The sequence below is a fragment of the Pterocles gutturalis genome, unplaced genomic scaffold, assembly GCF_000699245.1.
Source record: "Pterocles gutturalis isolate BGI_N339 unplaced genomic scaffold, ASM69924v1 scaffold2906, whole genome shotgun sequence".
NCBI classification, from domain to species: Eukaryota; Metazoa; Chordata; class Aves; order Pterocliformes; family Pteroclidae; genus Pterocles; species Pterocles gutturalis.
The window spans coordinates 99,672-118,601 of NW_010102877.1; the positions used below are offsets into that span (position 1 = coordinate 99,672).

Below are 18,930 nucleotides of genomic sequence, written 5' to 3' on the forward strand. Positions count from 1 at the left end.
AAATCCCTGAGAGGTTAAGACTGAATGTTAAAAGGCAACTTTTGTGTCTGTGAGGTCCGTTGGGTTTTTTCCCACCTTAGTACCTAAAAAATAGCTGATTAATCCCATGGCTTATTTTCATCAAAAAGCACAGGTATCTCAGAACTAAAATAAATTATTTTTATTTTTCTGCAGAAAAAAAGAAAACAGTCACATAACAATTCCTGCCTCTCTAGCAAAGATAAAATGGCAGACCTGTAGCTAAATCAGTTATGCTGCTCTGATGAGTTTTCCAGGTCTGGCCCTGAGGAACCACTCTTCTTCAAGGAATGAATCACTGCAAATTCAAAGGCCATAAATACATCTTCCTATATGAGAAAAATAATCTTAATTAATCATAAATCTTAAATCGAAATGTTGCTCCTGTAATCCTAAAGAAATAAGAAATAAAAGGCTGTTCTACAAGCCGCAGGGTAATCAGCTGTATTCGTTTGTATTCATTACCATCTATTGTTTGAAGATTTTCATGGCCATAGCTGTGTATTAAAACGCAGTATGTTAATGCAGGAACAGAATGTTTTATCAGAAAACTGTAGTTAAAAAAAGTAGCTGACCCAAGGCACTCGCTTCATTGACTGTCTTCCTATTTTTTTAAGACCAATTCTCCTAATACGCACTACAATAAATGACTAGAGTAATTCTTCTTATCAGTTGAAGTTACTGTATCAGTTCAATGGGAAATCTTTAGCATAAGAGGTTTAGAGGTTTTGATTTTGTTCACAGCCTTTAAATCCAGTTGTTATGGGGCTGGGGTTTTGGAAACATTTCGTTTGTTATTGAATGAAGTGAGTGAATGACAACAGCAATTTTGTAGAAGCATTTATACTGACTAATTTTCTGAAAGTATCTATACAAACATGCAAACAATGAGTGGAGATGTTCCTACAAGCACCAAGACTGATGAGAGAGCTACATGGGGTCCTGCTTGGGCACAGACAGTGCAGAGCAGCAAAAAGACAGCGATGGGTGGGAGGAGGGCACTGGTAAAGCAGGACTTGCATTCAGGGTTTGTAGGGCGGTATGACTTGTGAAAGGGTGAGTGACACAACAGACAAATGGGAGCTGTAGGAAACCACCTCCTGGGGTGGGGAAGGGTGGTCCAGGCTGCAAAGGGTTTGGGAGTCAGGGGTTCTGGTGTCTCAAAGCAGGTCCTCAGGGCTGTCGGGAAGCTGGTTCCTGGTGCACCTCTCATGGCTGGGCCTGAGGGCAGCGTGGTGGAGGGCTGTGTGCTTGTACTGGCGTCAACATTTCCTCGTCTTGGGACTCCTCTTCTACTTGAAATCCAGGCAGCAAAAGTCCCTTCAACAGCAGAAGGCAGAGAACTGAGAAAGTATTGCTGATGGCTAGGGAAATAGGGAGGGAAAGCAATCTTAACAAGTGTTTCTCTATTAATTACAGCCTTGAATGATGTTTTAAAAATGTTTTTGGTAGCTGTTGGATAGTTTATTTACTAATTGAGTAGGTGGAAATCATGCAGAGAAAAAAGAATGATTTGCAATTTGTAATTATTGTGAAATGTTTTGAATTTATATTATGTGTGAAAAGATTTAAATTTAGTTGCTGTACTAAAATTACAGAAAGCTTTGCAGGCAGCTGGGTTTACAGCCAGCAACAAGTAGGTAGTTGATACTGAAAAGAGAGTCACATGTGTCTGGCTAAATATTTTCTCAAGAGGAGTTAAAATATATGTCCTAAAGAAAAAGGCTTTGGGTGTCTTGTCTGGTTGTCCATTGTCCCACAGTGTTTTCTGGTCTTGGCACACAGAAATGACCAGAGTAGCTATTTTTCAGAGCAAATTGGGAGACAAGAGAGTGTGAGGTAGGTTAGGGCTGAGCAGAGGGGTACATGGGGCTCCCACAAGAGCAGCTATGAAAACCACGCAGTTGTGCATGCAGCAGAGGTGGGCTTCTCAGCCTGGTGAGAATGTCCTTGGCAAAGGATGCTAAAGCATACAAATGAGGAGTCCTAGACTCTCTTGGGTGTTTTTGTTTTAGTTTTGCTTGAGGTGTCCGAGGTTGCAGAATAGAGGCAGAATTGAGGCAGGACGTTAATCTGCCGAGCACAGAGCTGTCACGTGTGCCCCACAGCCGTGCTGGCTCGTCCCAGGTTTTAGTCCCAGCACTGCTTTGGAGGCTTCTTCCCCTTCTCCTCCCACATAGGCCGAGACTCTTTTTCTCATGCCTTTTTATTCCAAAGTTCCTCTTTTATTCATTATATCTCTTAAATCCTGGTGAGATCCACCCCACTTCTGGTTATGCAGATCTTAAGCAAATGCTGGACCTTCCCTCTTCACAGATATTTCTGTTTTGAAGATGTACGCGACACAACTGGATACCACCTCGTCGCAGCTGTAGTGCATTGCTGAGATCTGGAAGGCAGTTTAATAGCTGCAAATGTCACTCATGAAAACTTGGTATCTCTAATGCTGAAATAAATCAAGGCACTGTGGAGCTCAGTATATTTTATAGCTCAGTAGGGAACTGAATTGTGGGAAGGGATAATATGTTGTGTTTTGAGGTTCAGAAAAACATGAATTATCTTTACATAAACATATCTTCTCTATTATTTATGCGCTTGTGGGATGGCCAAAGAAAACTTACTCATTTTTTAAAATGTAATTATTCCACAGGATCCTTTGAACCAAAAATGTGGAAGAAAGAAAACAGTGTCCTTCAGCAGCATGCCGTCAGAGAAGAAAATAAGCAGCGCCAGTGACTGTATCAGCTTTATGCAGGCTGGGTGTGAATTGAAGAAAGTTCGTCCAAATTCCCGGATTTATAACCGTTTTTTTACTCTGGATCCTGACCTGCAGGCTCTTCGTTGGGAGCCTTCCAAGAAGGACCTTGAGAAAGCCAAGCTTGATATTTCTGCTATAAAAGAAATCAGACTAGGGAAGAACACAGAAACATTCAGGAATAATGGTCTTGCAGACCAGATTTCTGAGGACTGCGCGCTGTCGGTAATTCATGGCGAGAACTACGAGTCCCTTGACTTGGTTGCCAATTCAGCTGATGTGGCCAATATTTGGGTATCAGGATTAAGGTACTTGGTTTCTCGTAGCAAACAACCCTTAGATTTGATGGAAAGCAGCTATAATACCCCACGGTTTGCATGGCTAAAAGCTGTATTCGAAGCAGCAGATGTTGATGGTAATGGCATAATGTTAGAAGATACAGCTGTGGAGCTAATAAAGAAGCTCAACCCCACCTTAAAGGAATCAAAGATTAGATTAAAATTTAAGGAAATCCAGAAGAGTAAAGAGAAACTGACAACACGAGTAACAAAAGAAGAATTTTGTGAAGCATTCAGTGAACTTTGCACGAGACCTGAAGTTTATTTCTTGCTTGTGCAGATATCTAAAAATAAAGAGTATCTAGATGCCAATGACCTCATGCTGTTTTTGGAGGCTGAGCAAGGAGTGACCCACATAACAGAAGAAATGTGTCTAGATATTATACGCAGGTATGAGCTTTCTCAAGAAGGGCGGTTGAAAGGTTTTCTTGCAATTGATGGGTTTACTCAGTACTTGTTGTCCCCAGAATGTGATATTTTTGACCCAGAGCACAAAAAAATTGTCCAAGACATGACACAGCCTTTGTCCCATTACTACATCAACGCATCCCACAATACATATCTAATAGAAGATCAGCTCAGAGGACCAGCTGATATCAATGGTTATGTCAGAGCTTTAAAGATGAGCTGTCGGAGTATTGAGCTAGACGTCTGTGACGGCCCAGATAATGAACCCATTATTTGTAACCGTAACAACATGACATCGCCACTTGCCTTTCGAAATGTTATTGAGGTAATAAACAAACTGGCCTTCTTTGCTTCAGAATACCCCCTTATTCTCTGCTTGGGGAACCACTGCTCAGTACAACAGCAGAAGGTAGTGGTACAACACATGAAAAGGATCTTTGGAAACAAACTCTACACAGAGGCACCTTTGTCCTCGGAAGTCTACCTCCCATCACCCGAGAAACTGAAAATGAAGATCATTGTGAAGGGGAAGAAGTTGCCCTGTGATCAGGATATATTAGAAGGAGAAGTCACAGATGAAGATGAGGAGGCTGAAATATCCCGGAGACTGTCAGAGGACTTCTCAAGGGAACCAAAGCTGATCTGGCTCTGCAGGGAATTGTCCGACTTGGTGTCCCTATGCAAATCTGTCCGATACAAAGACTTTGAGACATCCATGAAAGCTCAAAATTATTGGGAAATGTGCTCCTTCAGTGAGGCAGAAGCCAGTCGGATTGCAAATGAATATCCTGAAGATTTTGTCAACTACAACAAAAAATTTCTGTCCAGGGTATACCCGAGTGCTATGAGGATAGACTCCAGTAACTTAAATCCTCAAGATTTTTGGAATTGTGGTTGCCAGATAGTGGCAATGAACTATCAGACCCCGGGGCCCATGATGGACCTACACACTGGCTGGTTTCTACAGAACGGGGGATGTGGGTATGTTCTCAGGCCTTCAGTGATGCGCGATGAAGTGTCTTACTTCAGCGCAAATACTAAGGGCATTGTTCCAGGGGTTTCTCCCCAAGTCCTCCATGTCAAAATAATCAGTGGTCAGAACTTTCCAAAGCCCAAGGGTGCATGTGCAAAAGGGGATGTCATAGACCCCTATGTCTGCATAGAAATACATGGGATTCCTGCAGACTGCACCGAACAAAGAACTAAAACTGTTCAGCAAAACAGTGATAACCCCATTTTTGATGAAAGCTTTGAGTTCCAGATCAACCTACCAGAGCTGGCCATGATCCGTTTTGTTGTTTTGGATGATGACTACATTGGGGATGAGTTCATAGGGCAGTATACCATCCCACTGGAGTGCTTACAGCCCGGATACAGGCACATACCGCTGCGGTCTTTTGTTGGTGATATCATAGAGCACGTCACCCTCTTTGTTCACATTGCAATAACCAACCGAAGTGGAGGCGGGAAGGCCCAAAAGCGCAGCCTCTCAGTGAGGATAGGAAAGAAAGCGAGGGAGTACACCATGCTGAGGAACACTGGTCTCAAGACTATAGATGACATCTTTAAGCTGGCAGTGCATCCGCTACGAGAAGCTACTGACATGAGAGAAAATATGCAGGTATGACACTGTCGTTGTGTGCATTGGTGTGTCCTTCATGGGGAAGTGAAGGTGCTGGTGTGAGCTGCTGGTAGGGCAAACTTGTTGAAGGTGGTGAAGCTTCAGACCCACCGCTGTTGTCAGCCTTTAACTGGACATTAGAAGGCTGGTAGCTACAGGTGTTAACTAACAAGTGAACGCGGGATTAGGCAGAAATGTTTTAAAAATCAGTATGCCCTCTCCAAACACTTGCTTGACTGGTTCTGTTTGTCTGAGAAAGCAGAACTGAGGGTACATTTGTGTCCCCAGGCCTCAGGTCTCAAAAACTTCATTTCCTTGCCAGTCCTGGAAACGTCAGCAAGCTTTTGTTTTGGTAACTGAATGAGGGTTATGCTCTTTATTTTCTTTGTCTGGGTGAGTGCAAGGAACAGTCAGTGGATGTGTCATTGAGGTCTTGTCTACACCAGAGAAACCCGCTGTGCGAAGAGCAGCAGGTTTCCCTGAGCGTGTGTTGCCACCGTTTGCCCAAGGGCTGCAGGTGTTCAGTGTAGGCACTGAATGCCACTTGGGTTGCAATTTCCTCCCCGCTAAATAGCTGTGTCGTCTGGGCTGGCTGAGCGCCAGCACAGGCACCAGTGTGCTGTGTCTTGGCTCAGGCGCTCTCCTGGCACTTCGTCTGCCCGCCCATACTGCTCCGAGAGCAACCGGAGCCCGCTGCGGCCGCGGGCGTTGGGGCCCAGGTGCGCAGCACCGTCACAGCTGCCCGCGTCAGACCTTCATGGTTGGCAGGAGGTGAAGTGGCAGTGAGGCCACACAAGAACCAGCCTGCCCGGTGCTCTCCTCCATGGGTTCAGTAAGGGACAGCTCAATTCGGAGGTCCAGGCACTGCCTAGAAACAAAACTGAGTAGCATTAAACAATGAGTTTTCTTTAATAAATAGCTGAAATCAGACATAACTATCTCCTTGGTAAAGATACAGAAACAATTCATTTTTCTTTCTTGAAAACAGGAGAAAAACATGCAGTGCTTCATTGACCCCGCTCTTCTGGACAGAGTCTAAAGCAAATTAAATGCTGGCAGCTGGAAAGGTTTACAAAATGACATAAGTTTTAAATCACTCCCAATGGAGTAGTCTAAGCATATTTTTAAGAATGGGAAACTCTTCCCAGCCTTTCCTTTCCTGCAAGCCTTGGAAGTAGCTACTTTGAACTGCTGACTCCACCTTCTGTCTAGGTCAGGCTTGTGTGTGTGAACTCTGTGAAAGAAAATACTCTGAATCTGACTCTGAAAGAGCATTAATGTGCCTTCCAAAAGAAATTTCAGTACAAGATCTTGTTGTCGGGAATGCTTCACAGACAGTTGTTAGATTTAACTGCCTGCTAATGTATTTGATGAATGAGAAAATCCTCTGTTAATTATCCAGGCACTTTCTGATCCCTGTTTTTTCAGCAAGATGTTGTGGGGGAACATGTGCAAGGTATGAGTTGTTATAATACTGTCTTACTTTGATTTTGTGCGTCTTGGTCACTCATATGACTCAAGAAGCTAAATGATGAGGGCATGTCAGCTATAGCTCCACTGACTTGATAAATAAATAAATCCTGACATGTTAGTTTGGTTTGACCTGTATATCCAGTATTGATTTTCTTACATGTGACCTATGAAGAGGAAAAAAAAAATGATGTGGTAATGCAAGGCTCAAAACAAAGTGTTTTTCTCCCGCTTGACTTTCCCATGGGAAATATGAGAGGTCTGTCAAACTTGTTCTTGCTGGAGGTTGATAATGATGGGAGAATGAGGCAATTACAGCATCAAAAGCAATTGGAGTCTGAACAGTTGGGAAGAGAAATAGCATTTTAGGCTGATGGTTTAATATGCTGGGGACTAGAGCCATGTCCCTGTTGGGTCTGGATTTGCAATGCAAAGTAGCTGCAGAGCTGACAGCTGGGATACCTGGGCCTGGGGAAAAGCTGGAGCTGGCAGTAGGCTTGGGGAGCCAAGAATGGGGCTGGCCAGGAATTCTTCTGTGTGCTGGCACCCCAGGGTCCTGGAGGGGCCAGGGCCAGCAGGCAGCGAGGTGGCATGGCCCAGCATCAGGGGGCAGAAGCCAGCAGGCACTGACGAGGTACTGGCAGGCAGGGGGACCGAGTGGCAAGCAGCATGTCCTTGAGTATTTCTCTTCCTTCCCCCAGAACGCCATGGTGTCTGTCAAGGAGCTGTGTGGGCTGCCACCCATTGCAAGCCTGAAGCAGTGCATCCTGACCCTATCCTCGCGGCTTGTGAGCAGCGACAACACACCCTCTGTTACTCTCTGCATGAAGGACACGTTCCCTTACCTAGAGCCTGCGGGGACCATGCCCGATGTGCAGAAAAAGGTCCTGGCGGCGTACGACCTGGTAGGTGCTTACCACTGCTACCTCTGCCTTTCCTCAGCTTTGTGAACATGGCAGGTGATGCTCGCTGGCCTTCATGAACCCAAACTTCTCAGATAAGTGAATGAGGCTCTTCAAATGACTTAAGCTATGCAAAATTGTCCTTTAATCACTAAAATTGCCACACTAGGCTTTTGTTGTTTTTTTGTGTGTGTTTTGTTTGTTTTTTTTTTTAAACGTGGTTGTGGCTAGCACAGGTTGGCACTTGAGGAGGGACTTTGTTTACAAAGATAGCAGCAATTCAGCGTGTACCGGTGGCTGTTAGTTGTTGTCCTTGAGAAGTGGCAAGAGTTGTGTGCTGCCCTCTCAGCAGAAGGCAAGGCCATTAGATAGGGAGCTGCAGTGTGGGGGTTCCCTGGCAAAGCTGAGCCTTCCCCTTCCCGACGCCTTGCAGCAGCACTCTGAGCAGTGCCCATGTCCCTGCCAAACCAAGTCAGCGTCGCTCTTGGGGAGGGCATTGCAGAGTTGGAAGGGAAGTTTTAAAATGGAAGGAGAATGAAGGAGAGGGCAGTATGACACAGAAGTACTTACAAAAAATGTAGAGCGATAAGCTAAAGTCATTCCAGGTGAATGCTGCTCCTCAGCCTTGTACGGTGACATATGTCACTGCTGTGGCTGACTGAGCAACAGCTGTACATGACTTCCAGCAGCAGAAGTTGCTGTCACTTTGTGCCTCTCCAGCTATTGGACTGCCTCGCTGCTTCCCGTCCTTAGTAGATGGTCTGCAGCAACCGATAGCAAGTTGCCCAGTTTTGCAAACCCTGACTTAAATATCACACTGTGGCAACCAGACTAAATCATGATGCGTGTTCAGTGCACGGCAGTTGTTTCTCCAGCTTATATTTGTAAGGAATAAAAAAGGTGAATAACTTTAGGGGTATCCCTTTGCTTCCAGAGAACCTGAAGTGTTGTGAAGAGTGATCACAGCTCTGACCAGCTATTCAGTGTGCCAAATGCTCGCCTCCTTTCCGTCCCCTTTTTTGCTGCTATAACACACTTTTCAGGAGAAAATCAGCTTGGAGGGGAGAGGGAGACACTGATATTGATTAAAAGAGAAATAACGTTTGGGTTCTTTCTGAAGCAGTCTGTATTACTTGAAGATTATTGAGTTGTGATAATAAAATACCAGCTGTAACAATACCAGAATGAGGATTTGTAAATCCTGTTGATCACCGTATTTTAGATTTGGACTTTTTTGGGATAGATTTGTTACATGGTGTGATGTCTGTCTGAAAGAGCAAATACCACATAAATAAGAGATTTTTCTGTCTTTGGAGGCCCACTTAATGGAGCTTTACCAAAATGAATGTGTCACTTCTTATCTTTGTAATTATATACTGAAGAGTACACATGGGACATTTCAAGGCCTCCTTGTGCTTTGGAAACAGTTTTTCAATTTAAATAGGTGAAAGGCCTCTTTTGGATGCAGCCAAAACTGCTTGTATAACAGTTTTAAATAATGTTTGTCACGTTTGTCTCTGATGGAGGAACATATACCTCGAATGTCAAGAGACAGTGCAAGGAGTTCAAAATCAGACAGCTGAGAAAGAGAACAGAATTCTTCTATGCCTATGTAAAGGTTGATTTGAGATGTAATTCTGGTTAATGAGAGCATGATACTTTAAATTATTTTTACCTGTTTTGTCTGACTGGTTTTGTCTGCCTTTTACTTTGCTAAAACTGTTTGCTTCTGCAAAGCAAAAGCCGGATTTAGTCAATGTTTTTGCTACATCTTGGATATTTGCCTATTGAGGCAATGCCAGCAGCAGAATATTGAAATCCTGTTTAGCCTTTTCTGTGTTTAGAAAAAATGAACTGTCTCTATCAATCCTGATATTTGAAAATACAGTGTGGGGAGGGGCTTGCAGTTTTAACGTTGTGAAAGGATTCTTCCTTGCTATGGTTTTTGCAGTGACTTGGTATACTCTAAGCTGTATTTCTTTTTAATAGTATTTTTTTTTGTGTGCAAATGACAACACAAGGAGATGCTGGTGAAAAGCAGTACAAAATAATTTAGCTCTTTATTAATTTTTATTCAAGGTACACTACAGTTCAACCTTTTAAGCTGTTGATAAGTATGGCTTCAAGGAACTGGATCTACAAGTGCTTGCTGTGTGTCTTTAGTTCCCCAGAAATGTCTCTTCACCTCAAAGCACTTTTTGAGTCAGTAAGCCTAAGAGCAATTTTAAATACATAAAACAAAAGCTGTTCATGTTGGCCTCTCTCTTGTATGAATTGGCTATACTTCTTAATTCCTTTTACAGAAGAATGGAGAAGAGTTTGACTCTAAATCTCATAGTGGGAAGCTGTGATTGTCTGTGTCACTCGCTGGGCTCCACGGCACAGGTAGCGTGAGTGCTGGGGAAACCCTTCCTCACCACCTCTGAAAATATTTCACGTGCTTTAAGAAGTCTGCTTTGAAAATAATCTCTGATAAAAACAGCCCTAATGTGTTGGAATTTTTTCCCCTTACAGGAAATTGCCAACTGAACATACCTTTTTTTTTTTTTTTTTTTTTTCCCTTCTTCTTCAGGGAAAGTATAAACTCTGCCCCTGTGTTTAATGGGCTGTAGTCAGGGCTGACAGTCCAGGCAAATGGAGGTGCAAATGCTCAGAGACCTGCCATAATGATCTGGAAAACAATTAACTGTCTGTTCCCTCCTGCTCGGCCTTTGTCAAGCAGACTCGATAGACAAAGACCAGTTTGTGCAGTTTGTTTGTTTTTTCCTAGGCAATTAATTTCACCACTGTGCTCCACATTAAATATTTTTTCTTTTGAGGGAGGCCTTATTAGAATAAAATTTAATGTGCTTTGTTTAAGGAAGCAGAATGATTTTTCAGGGCTCTGGTTTTTTTACAGTCGCATTGCAGTGGTTTAGTGGAACTTGACTGTTGCTGTATCTCATGGAGGAAGAGGCTTCATTGATGCTACTGGGTTCTGTGGGAGTTTCTGCAGAGGAGAGCAGGGAATGGGATTTGCCGAAAACAGGAAAAGAAGGTGGACCATTGACAATACACAGAAAGCATTTTTGAAAAGTATGTCAACTACCAGAAATACAGTTTAGAACAGTTCATTTCGACTTGCAGCTTTGGTTGATACCATACATAGAGTATGATGAATGGATTCTGGTGATGTTGTTACTGATTTCCACATGTACATCTTAGGATAGCATAGTGTGTCACTTACAGAGCTGTTCTTCAGAACTTTCCTTTCCCATAAAGGAGGATTCTGTCTCTCCCCCTCCACCTGTATGCTCCCACTTGTCGGTGGCTGGGCACTGGAAGATGCTTGCTCAGGTGGGCAGCACATGCAGCACGCCTTATAACTTGTCAAATGGATGCTGATGTTCATTGGTCACACCTAAAAAAAAATGAGATACTCAATGTGAAGAGAAGGGATGGGACCCAGCTGGACGTGACAGATGGTTGAATTATTCATTGCAAACAGTTATCCTGTAATGTTAGGACTTTTTTTTGGTTGAGAATTGTTCGGAAACAGATTGTGGTTTCTCTGTGTGCGTGATATATTCATTTGCTGATGCAAGCATGCATGAACTCAGGGAGACTTGTGCAGTTTGCGTTTCAGTTATTGGTTCAGCATTATTTTTCCTCCAAGATCAAATGACTGAATCTTTTGCAAATCAAAAGCAATAAACAAGTGATAATAAATGTTCTTGGCTTTACCCCATCTCCTGTCTTATGTGCATACAGGAATTTTTCTAGAAAAAAAAAAAAGAAGCTCCCCAAGTGTCCTACATGTTTTTGAATCATAAACCACAAAAAAGTGTAAAAGAGGTTGAGCAGAGAAGCTATTTATTGTATCAACTCACGTTCATATGAATGTTTTTCTCTGTATTCAAGTCTCTTTACAGGAACTGATCTTGTTATTTTGGAACAGACAGCTAATGAAGGACAGTTTGTCTGTAGGTACTGTCAAGAGAAGGGAAGCTAGAGTTAAGAATGTCTCGGCCAACATGGAGATGGGTTGGGGATTTTTGAGAAAAGAACTGATAGCTGTGATGCGGCTGGGGAGTAAGCCGGTGTATGTAATGGCAGTGGTTTTATTGACACAGATGTTGGTCCATGCACCCTAGCAGAAGTCTGCTGAGGTGTGTGTGGAGAGGAACTGTTCTTTGTCTGCTATTTTTTCAGATTTAGCCTTTTGGGGTTCCTTGTCTTGGTGCAGGCATGACATCTCTTTATTCCCAAGGAGAAAGTCCACTTTCCCAGTTTATGTCAATGCAAAATGACTAAATAGATTTTTGTGAGCTTTTCCGCTGATATTCATATTTCAGCTGAGACAGAGTCGTCCCCAAAGGAACGTTTTTCACAATTCTCTGAGCAGCTGAAGACAAGGGATATTGCAGAGCAGAGCATCCATTGCCAAGGAAGTGTCATAATGCACTGACGTCAGACACAGTCCAGCACAGGGACATTGTCTTGAGTTTGTGTCTGTTTTAAAGAATTTTCCATCCAAAATTGAACACTGGAAAAGCAATTATCCTGTTTTTTTTCTCTGCTTCTTGTAATTCTCTGTCTTATTTACCCACCACTCTCTCAGTTTTTGTCTCTGATAGCCATGTCCCTTAGTCCCTTCTAAAACAGCACCTGGAAATGGTCAGATCAGAACTTTTCCTACAGAATGAAGTTACAGCTGAGTACTTTAGTTGCTATGTTTTAACTCAAGTGTATTGAAAGCTGACTCCTTCCCCTGTTCCTCTACTGTTCCTGTTTTATAGAGGACTGGTCTCCATGTACCAGATCACATCCTGCAACCCTCTGACGCCGTATTTCCTCAGAAGTATTAGTAAGCAAAAACACAAAATTGGAATTTAAGGTGACTTTTATGCAGTTCCTTCTGCAGTTTGTGTTGATAAGGTGTTTCAGATGTTTCCAGCTGATGTAACCTTCCCTGATAACTATTCCTCTTACTGGGCTGTTGCAGGAAAAGGCTCAGATACAGAAACCTGGCTTGGCACATACTGGGACAGAGACAAGGTGGACTGGTGGCCAGCTTTCCTTCCCACATCCTGGCACCACGTGCACGTCCTCCCTCTTTACAAGGCTTGCTGGCGCAGGATTGATTGTCTGGCTGTTTCTTGTCCCAAATGTCTACAAGAAATGCTGAATGCTAAAGAGGGAATCCTGTTCAAATTTGTGTGAGCTCAATTTGCACTTCATCTGTTTTGCAAATTGGCTGTATTTTTGTAGCTTTTTAATTTTTGTTTGATGGTCTTTTTTTGGACTTTTTTTTTTTTTTTTTTTTGTGGATTGGTTTAGGTTTTGGGGTTTGGTTTGGTTTGGGTTTTTTTAGCAATAGAGGCACAACATGGTATTTCTTACCCAGACAAAACACTTCATTGTCAATGGGAGGCATAGGAGATTGGGACAACAGCCATGAGGAGACACCTGAGAGAAAGCTTCTTTTTTTTTCAGTTTGATGTTCAAGCGGTTTCTGTTCTAAACTTTGGAATATTTATGAGAGGAGTCTTTGAACTGTCCCTTTTGTACTATTTATCTTCCCAGCAGGAGAGGTGCTTTAATTTGCCACCAGGAGTTTTTCCTGTGTTTCTTTGTCTTTTTCGGTGAGACTCTACTGTGTTAATTTCCACTCCCCTTTTCAGTTTGTAGAAAGGAAGAAATTGATCTCTATCAGAGGCGTTCATTAAAGTAAAAAGAAATGACATTTTTTGTTCAGTTTGTACAGATTCTGTAATTAAACTACCTTTAGAACATACAACTAGCTTGTTGATTTCTTGTGAGTAAAAAAATAATGGTTGAGTGTTAAAATATTTTAAATTTCACTTAAAATTTCTCTTTGTAGTTAATACCTAGCAGAAGAGGCAAAGTAAAGGATCATTCTTCCTGCAAAGCAGTGTGATTTTAAATTTTATATTGCATGTTATATTCAGACCCTTAAATGTGACAGGTCAGTTATATTTTCAGCCTGTGGTCTGTTCCACTTTCTGGGTCTCATTACAGGACAAGAGAGAGCACCAGGGTTTGTGCCAGCTCTTGCTTCCCATGTTTTTGTGGTAAACCAGCATGATTGTAACGGAGTGCTTCAGGTGGATTAAGACAAATCAAGTTTAGGCTTCTTGCTTTCATAATTTTATAAGAATATTTAAATTAAATGAGCTATTGCAGGAAAAACCCTAACCCGTGCAGATAAGAATTTTGTATTCTTCATTCCCATCAGTTTATTAAACATCACATACGTACTTCTTGGACTTGTGCCATGTGCATCTTTTGTCAATCTGAACAACCCCTTATTCACTTCTTGTGAGAGCATTTCTGGTGCTGCAGCCTCTTCAGGAGGGTTAGCACCTCTAGGACTCTCAAAAATATTTGTGCCCCTGCTCCCATGGAAACGTGACAGGGGTCCGTGATGGGAGGAGCGGGGCGTCCTTTGTTCCCACGGAGCTCTGCGCCGCTGCAGCTGCCGAGCAAGCGCAGAGAGGACCCCGCACAACCCCCCCCACAGGTCTCGGCCCTTGGGACACAGAGCCCACTGCTGAAATTAGCAGGATCCTAAATCACGTCAAGGCGTGTAGTAGTTTCTCCTGTTCAGCCCGCTTCCTTTCTGCTTACTCTGGTAGGTACACACGGTTGGTCAGCAAGGTAGCTTTTTTAGTCCCTATACCAGAATCAGGTTTTGTGTAGTTTTGCTCCTATTTCCATCTATTTTTTTCCCCTGTAGTTATGTTAAACACATCACTCAGTAAAATTTATCATCTTTCTGACATGGGAAGTGCAGGTTGTCCTGTGCAATCCTGCCAGCTTCAGCAGCTGATAGAAGTTTCCTCACTGCCTCCAAGCAGAACCAGATGCCAGCATCCATCCTCTAAAGGTTGCTTTTTAGTGTACGTTGCTTGGAGGTTAATCCCTTGAAGCTCAGTGTTCAGCAGTTAACACTCTGGTGGAGCGTGAGTTTCCTGAGGGAGCAGGACGTCTCTCACTTTTGGAGAGGCACTCACTGAAGCGAGTGGCCATGTGGGAGCTGACATTAAGCAGCAGCCCGATGGGCTCCAGGCAGATGGCTGGGACTTGCACAACTGCCCGAGAGCGCTGCTCAGTGCCGGTCTGGGCAGAGTAAGGGTGCACGGAAATTCACGCTGCAAACAGCAGAAAGCTCACTCTTTGCATTCCAGACAGGTTGGTGAATTTTGAAACATTACAGGCAAAACTGGATTTGAAAATCTCAGGCTATTGTATGATTTATGAGGTTACCTACCCAACAGAAAATCTCACAGCCCTCCATGTTGTGTTTAGGGCTTCTGGTTCTTCTCCTGGCACCGCAAAAAGTAGGTGACATCAAGCAGGGTTTTGGATATGATGCCAGCTGGAAAAGCAGGGAACCATTCAGACTGGGAGACCCTGGACTCACTTCAGAACTAGTGCCAAGAAAGATAAAGAATCTCTAGATACCATGACGCAGGACTGTGAGCAGGAGCTGTAGACGAGCAGAGACATGGCAGCAAAGTCTCTCAGGGGCTGATGGATGGGACCAAGCGGAGGTGTCTGTGGCCAACATGCTGCATCCCTGGCCAGCATCCTCCACTGTGGCGGGGAACTCTGCCAGAACTGCTGCCTGCTGTCCTGTATGCAGCATGAAAGGATGTGTGGGGTGCCAGTTTCTAGCTGAGGCTCTCACCTGCTTTTACCTGCGTTAGACTGAATACTGACAGATTTTTAACATTGATTCCAGTAAACAGGTACTAGTAACTTAGCTTTTTTGGTGACATTTACAATGTTTGCTTAGTAAATATCCCTCAAAGTACTACCTTCTGTGTAACTGAAAATGTATGATATAGGAAATTTAAAAAAAAAAAAAAAAGAAAAAGTGGGTTTTCAGGTTAGTTTGGCTATTTTTTAGGGTTGTATCAGTTCTGTTGCCAAGATTTGCACAGAATCCTTTCAAGACCATCTATCGTGATGTGATTTAAGGGAAAAAAAAGAGCCAAACCAAACAAACCCCTACACTCTATGTTATAATTTTGTTCCTGGATAGCAGTTACTTGCCTGTTGTACTCTTGTCTGTATGAATCAGTCTTTGGTTCTTCAGAGTGAACACCCATGCTTTGTCCTTGCACTAACCCGTTGTTATGATCTTTTACCACAGCATCAGGAAGCAGGGTCTCGTGCCTCCTGAAACTGCACACAGTTCTTGTTGGGGGCAGAGTCTGGCCTGTCATGTAGAGATACCAGGTCCTGTACACTGTGTTACCACAGATAACAAGGTACCGTAGGCTGGCCAAAATCATATATCACAGTTGGCCCTGGGTGTGTTATTTCTGCCCAGCACATTATTTCCTAGAGGAACCCAGGAGGGGGGGATGCATTTGCAAGAAGGGGGACCCAGGAAACTTGTCACATAACGGACACTTCATCTGTTTGCTCTTAATGGGCCACTCTAGGAAGATGCATAAATATGGATATCTCTTGAAACTTGTGAGTAGGCTTGTTGAAACTGCCTGCCTCTTTTGTTTCCTTTTTTTTCTTTTTTTTTTTCTTTTAAACTTCAATGGAAATGTTGAGGATGGGATAGAATTTGGATCTAAATTTCTCCAAAGAGAAACTCAAGAAATACTGTAGCTCTCTGAACCACTGTAGCGCATAAAGTTCAGCACAGGCTTAAGTACCTCTTGAAATCAGCGCTATTCATGACTTGGTAACATTTTTGATAACCACTTATGTCAAGGACTATACTTATTTCTCCTTTTGTTTTAAGAAAAGTACTAATTAGAAAGGGCTCCGTTTCACATAGAATGAATTCTGTTTGTCTGTTAACTCCGCTTTCTTCTGAAATCACTTCTGTTTCCTTCATGTTATTTGCAGTGGTATCTCACTGATGTAAAACAGCTGTTCCTTAACTTCTGGAGCAAAACATTTTCTGAGCAAGTGTTGCTTAGGTTGGTATAGATCTGGGAGCCCTTATATGAAGGAATGATTCCATCTTTATAGTGTTGCTTGCAGAGCAGAGCTCCTTTTAAGTTTAAACCTTTGTACTTTTCTGTGGACTAAATGTTGCAGGGAACCCTACTAATGCTGGGTTTTTTTCTGTTTATTTTCTGACAGATGATTCAAGAGAGCAGAGTTCTCATTGAGACGGCAGACATCACTCATGACAAGATTGTTCAGTGCCAGAAAGCAGGTAATCCTCCTTTATTGTGCAGTTCTGGGTGGGAGATGGGAAATGATGTGCCATAATTGACGTATGGTTTGTGACTAATGCACCATCTTTCACCTGGTACTTAAGTAAGCATCCTGGTCTTTCCCTGGCAGACGCCACCCTCCTGGAGGCTCATCCTCCAGTAGCAATGCAGGCATGGGATCAGGGAAAAATCCTCAGCTTTCATCTTAAAAGTTATTTCTCCATCTGCTCTACAATGTCTAACAGCATTTAAATTAGTCAAATGAACTAGAAAGCCATTCAATTAAAAAGAGGGAGTGAGAAGGCATGCTGCCTTTACTGAGCTCCGTTCTTTACCACAATTGTTCCCTTAAACACAGAGGAGGCAAGAGGTTTTGAAACCCACGGGACCAAGCTCCACTGGCTATCTTTGCTTACTTTTGCTGTTTAGGTTTGGTTTAGACCTTGCAAACTTACACCAATATAATTCCATTGTATCGCAGTGAATCTGTGCAGCTGTACATTATGTACATTGTGTATGAGGGCAAGCCGCTGTAAGTAGGCTTGGAGCAGGTGATAGGTTGCCGTTGTATGGTACTGGGTGTCTTTATCTGAACTAGGGCTCTGTCTCCTGTGCACCAGTAGAAAGGGAAGAGGTGGCTTCAGAAGTGGCCACCCGCATGCTGTATGCTCTGACACAGGTTCACACTCCTTTTTCAGCATGGTAGAAATCACCAGTGTCTGTGATTCACAGTTCAGCTTATTCATGCAAACCCATCTTCTTTGCTTGTTCAGAGTAGCAGGCTAGACTCTGAACTGGGATGTCTCCTGTAGTTTCCACTGATACAGAAGAATAAGCCCTGATAGATAAGAGTCCACATTCCATGGTAGTAATCCTCTACAGCTAAATCCATCAGCTTTCATGTGTCAGAAACCACACTGAGTAAATGCACACAATGTATTTTTATTAGGAGTTTACACTGCAGGAATTAAATCTGTTTTCAGTTCATTTAAGTTGTACAGCCGCACCTTTCCTAACCTGTAGCAAGCCTTGAAGGTCAGTAATGCAAACGCTGCTGCATTTAATGTGTTCTTGAGCATAGTCTCCTGGGACCTCAACATCATAAATACTGTTGTTTCTGATAGACTTCTTTGGATTTGGCAAGTGATGCAGGCTGCAGCCATTTGCTTCTATTAAGTCTAAATAATTAATTAAATGGATCTTTTGTAGTTAATCCTTTTTAATTCATCTTTTTAATTAGAGGAAGTTTGGAAACTGTATCAACAACAGCATTTAACTGATTTTTGTGTGGTGCAAGAGCAGGGTGGAACCTAGTCCTTGCTCTTTGAAGTTCAGAGCTCTGGAGCCGTGCTGGCGCTGTGGTAGCAAAGGGAGGAGAGGCCAGAAGCTACGTCTTGCTGGATTTCGTAGGCTTCAACTTGTGTCACGCCTTGGCTTCTGTGTATCTGCATAAGCAGCATAAAAGCTCACAGCCCAATGCCTTCATTAGGTGCAGAAGGTTTAGGACTGGGACAGTGACAGGAAAATGCAGCACTGGGGGTCTTTCTAAACGGTATAATTTAAGAGCAATACTTTTCACTGAATTATGCAGACCCTCAGTAGCATCTTCCACCTTTCTGCTCTCCCTGCTCTGTGCCCAGAGAGAAGAACCCGCAACACTTGCCTGGGCACTGCTGTCTTTGTGAGCAGAGGGCTGGAGATGCGTGCAGAGAACACGGCGCAGGACCATGCCACCACGCTAATGTCCAGAGTTTCGTGCAGTTCCCCTCTCCTTCCTTCCCCCAGCAAAAAGATCGGTTTCTCAAGTTTGTTCTCTTTACTGATGTATCTGCCTGTATTTTCATTTGTTTTGCTTTGTTAGCCTTAAAATATAATTTCTGATTGAGAAGAAGGCTGAAGAGTTATGAAGTGCTCTTCTGGAGCCTCAGGATTTAGGCAGAGGAAAGGAGTAGGAGAGGATCCCTCAATTGTCAATTAGTTTGTTGCAAACGTTACCCAGGCAAATTATTAAGTAACACTTTCAATGTGGCAAGATGAAGCACTCAAAATTAAGAGGTGTGAGAGGTACAATTGCCTGTGACATTGTCCTTACCCTCACCCCAGTCCTGCTCCCTTTGAACGTTTGTTCCCCCCAGACCTCTGCTTCACATCTCAGCCTGTTTTGGTCCAGGTGCCCTGTGCCACGAGGCCCTGCCCACTCCCCCAGATGACTTCACAGGTGACT

The 18,930-nt window shown here is 43.2% G+C and overlaps 1 protein-coding gene across 1 annotated transcript in view; it reads left to right on the plus strand.

Annotated features, from left to right (window-relative positions):
* PLCL1 (phospholipase C-like 1) overlaps positions 1-18,930 on the plus strand; it is a 47,206-nt gene that overhangs the window by 4,961 nt on the left and 23,315 nt on the right. The window contains exons 2-4 of the mRNA XM_010086456.1: positions 2,669-5,140; positions 7,312-7,515; positions 16,630-16,705. Coding sequence (XP_010084758.1) covers positions 2,720-5,140; positions 7,312-7,515; positions 16,630-16,705 — 2,701 coding nt within the window. The 5' untranslated portion in view covers positions 2,669-2,719. The remainder of the gene's footprint in view (positions 1-2,668; positions 5,141-7,311; positions 7,516-16,629; positions 16,706-18,930) is intronic.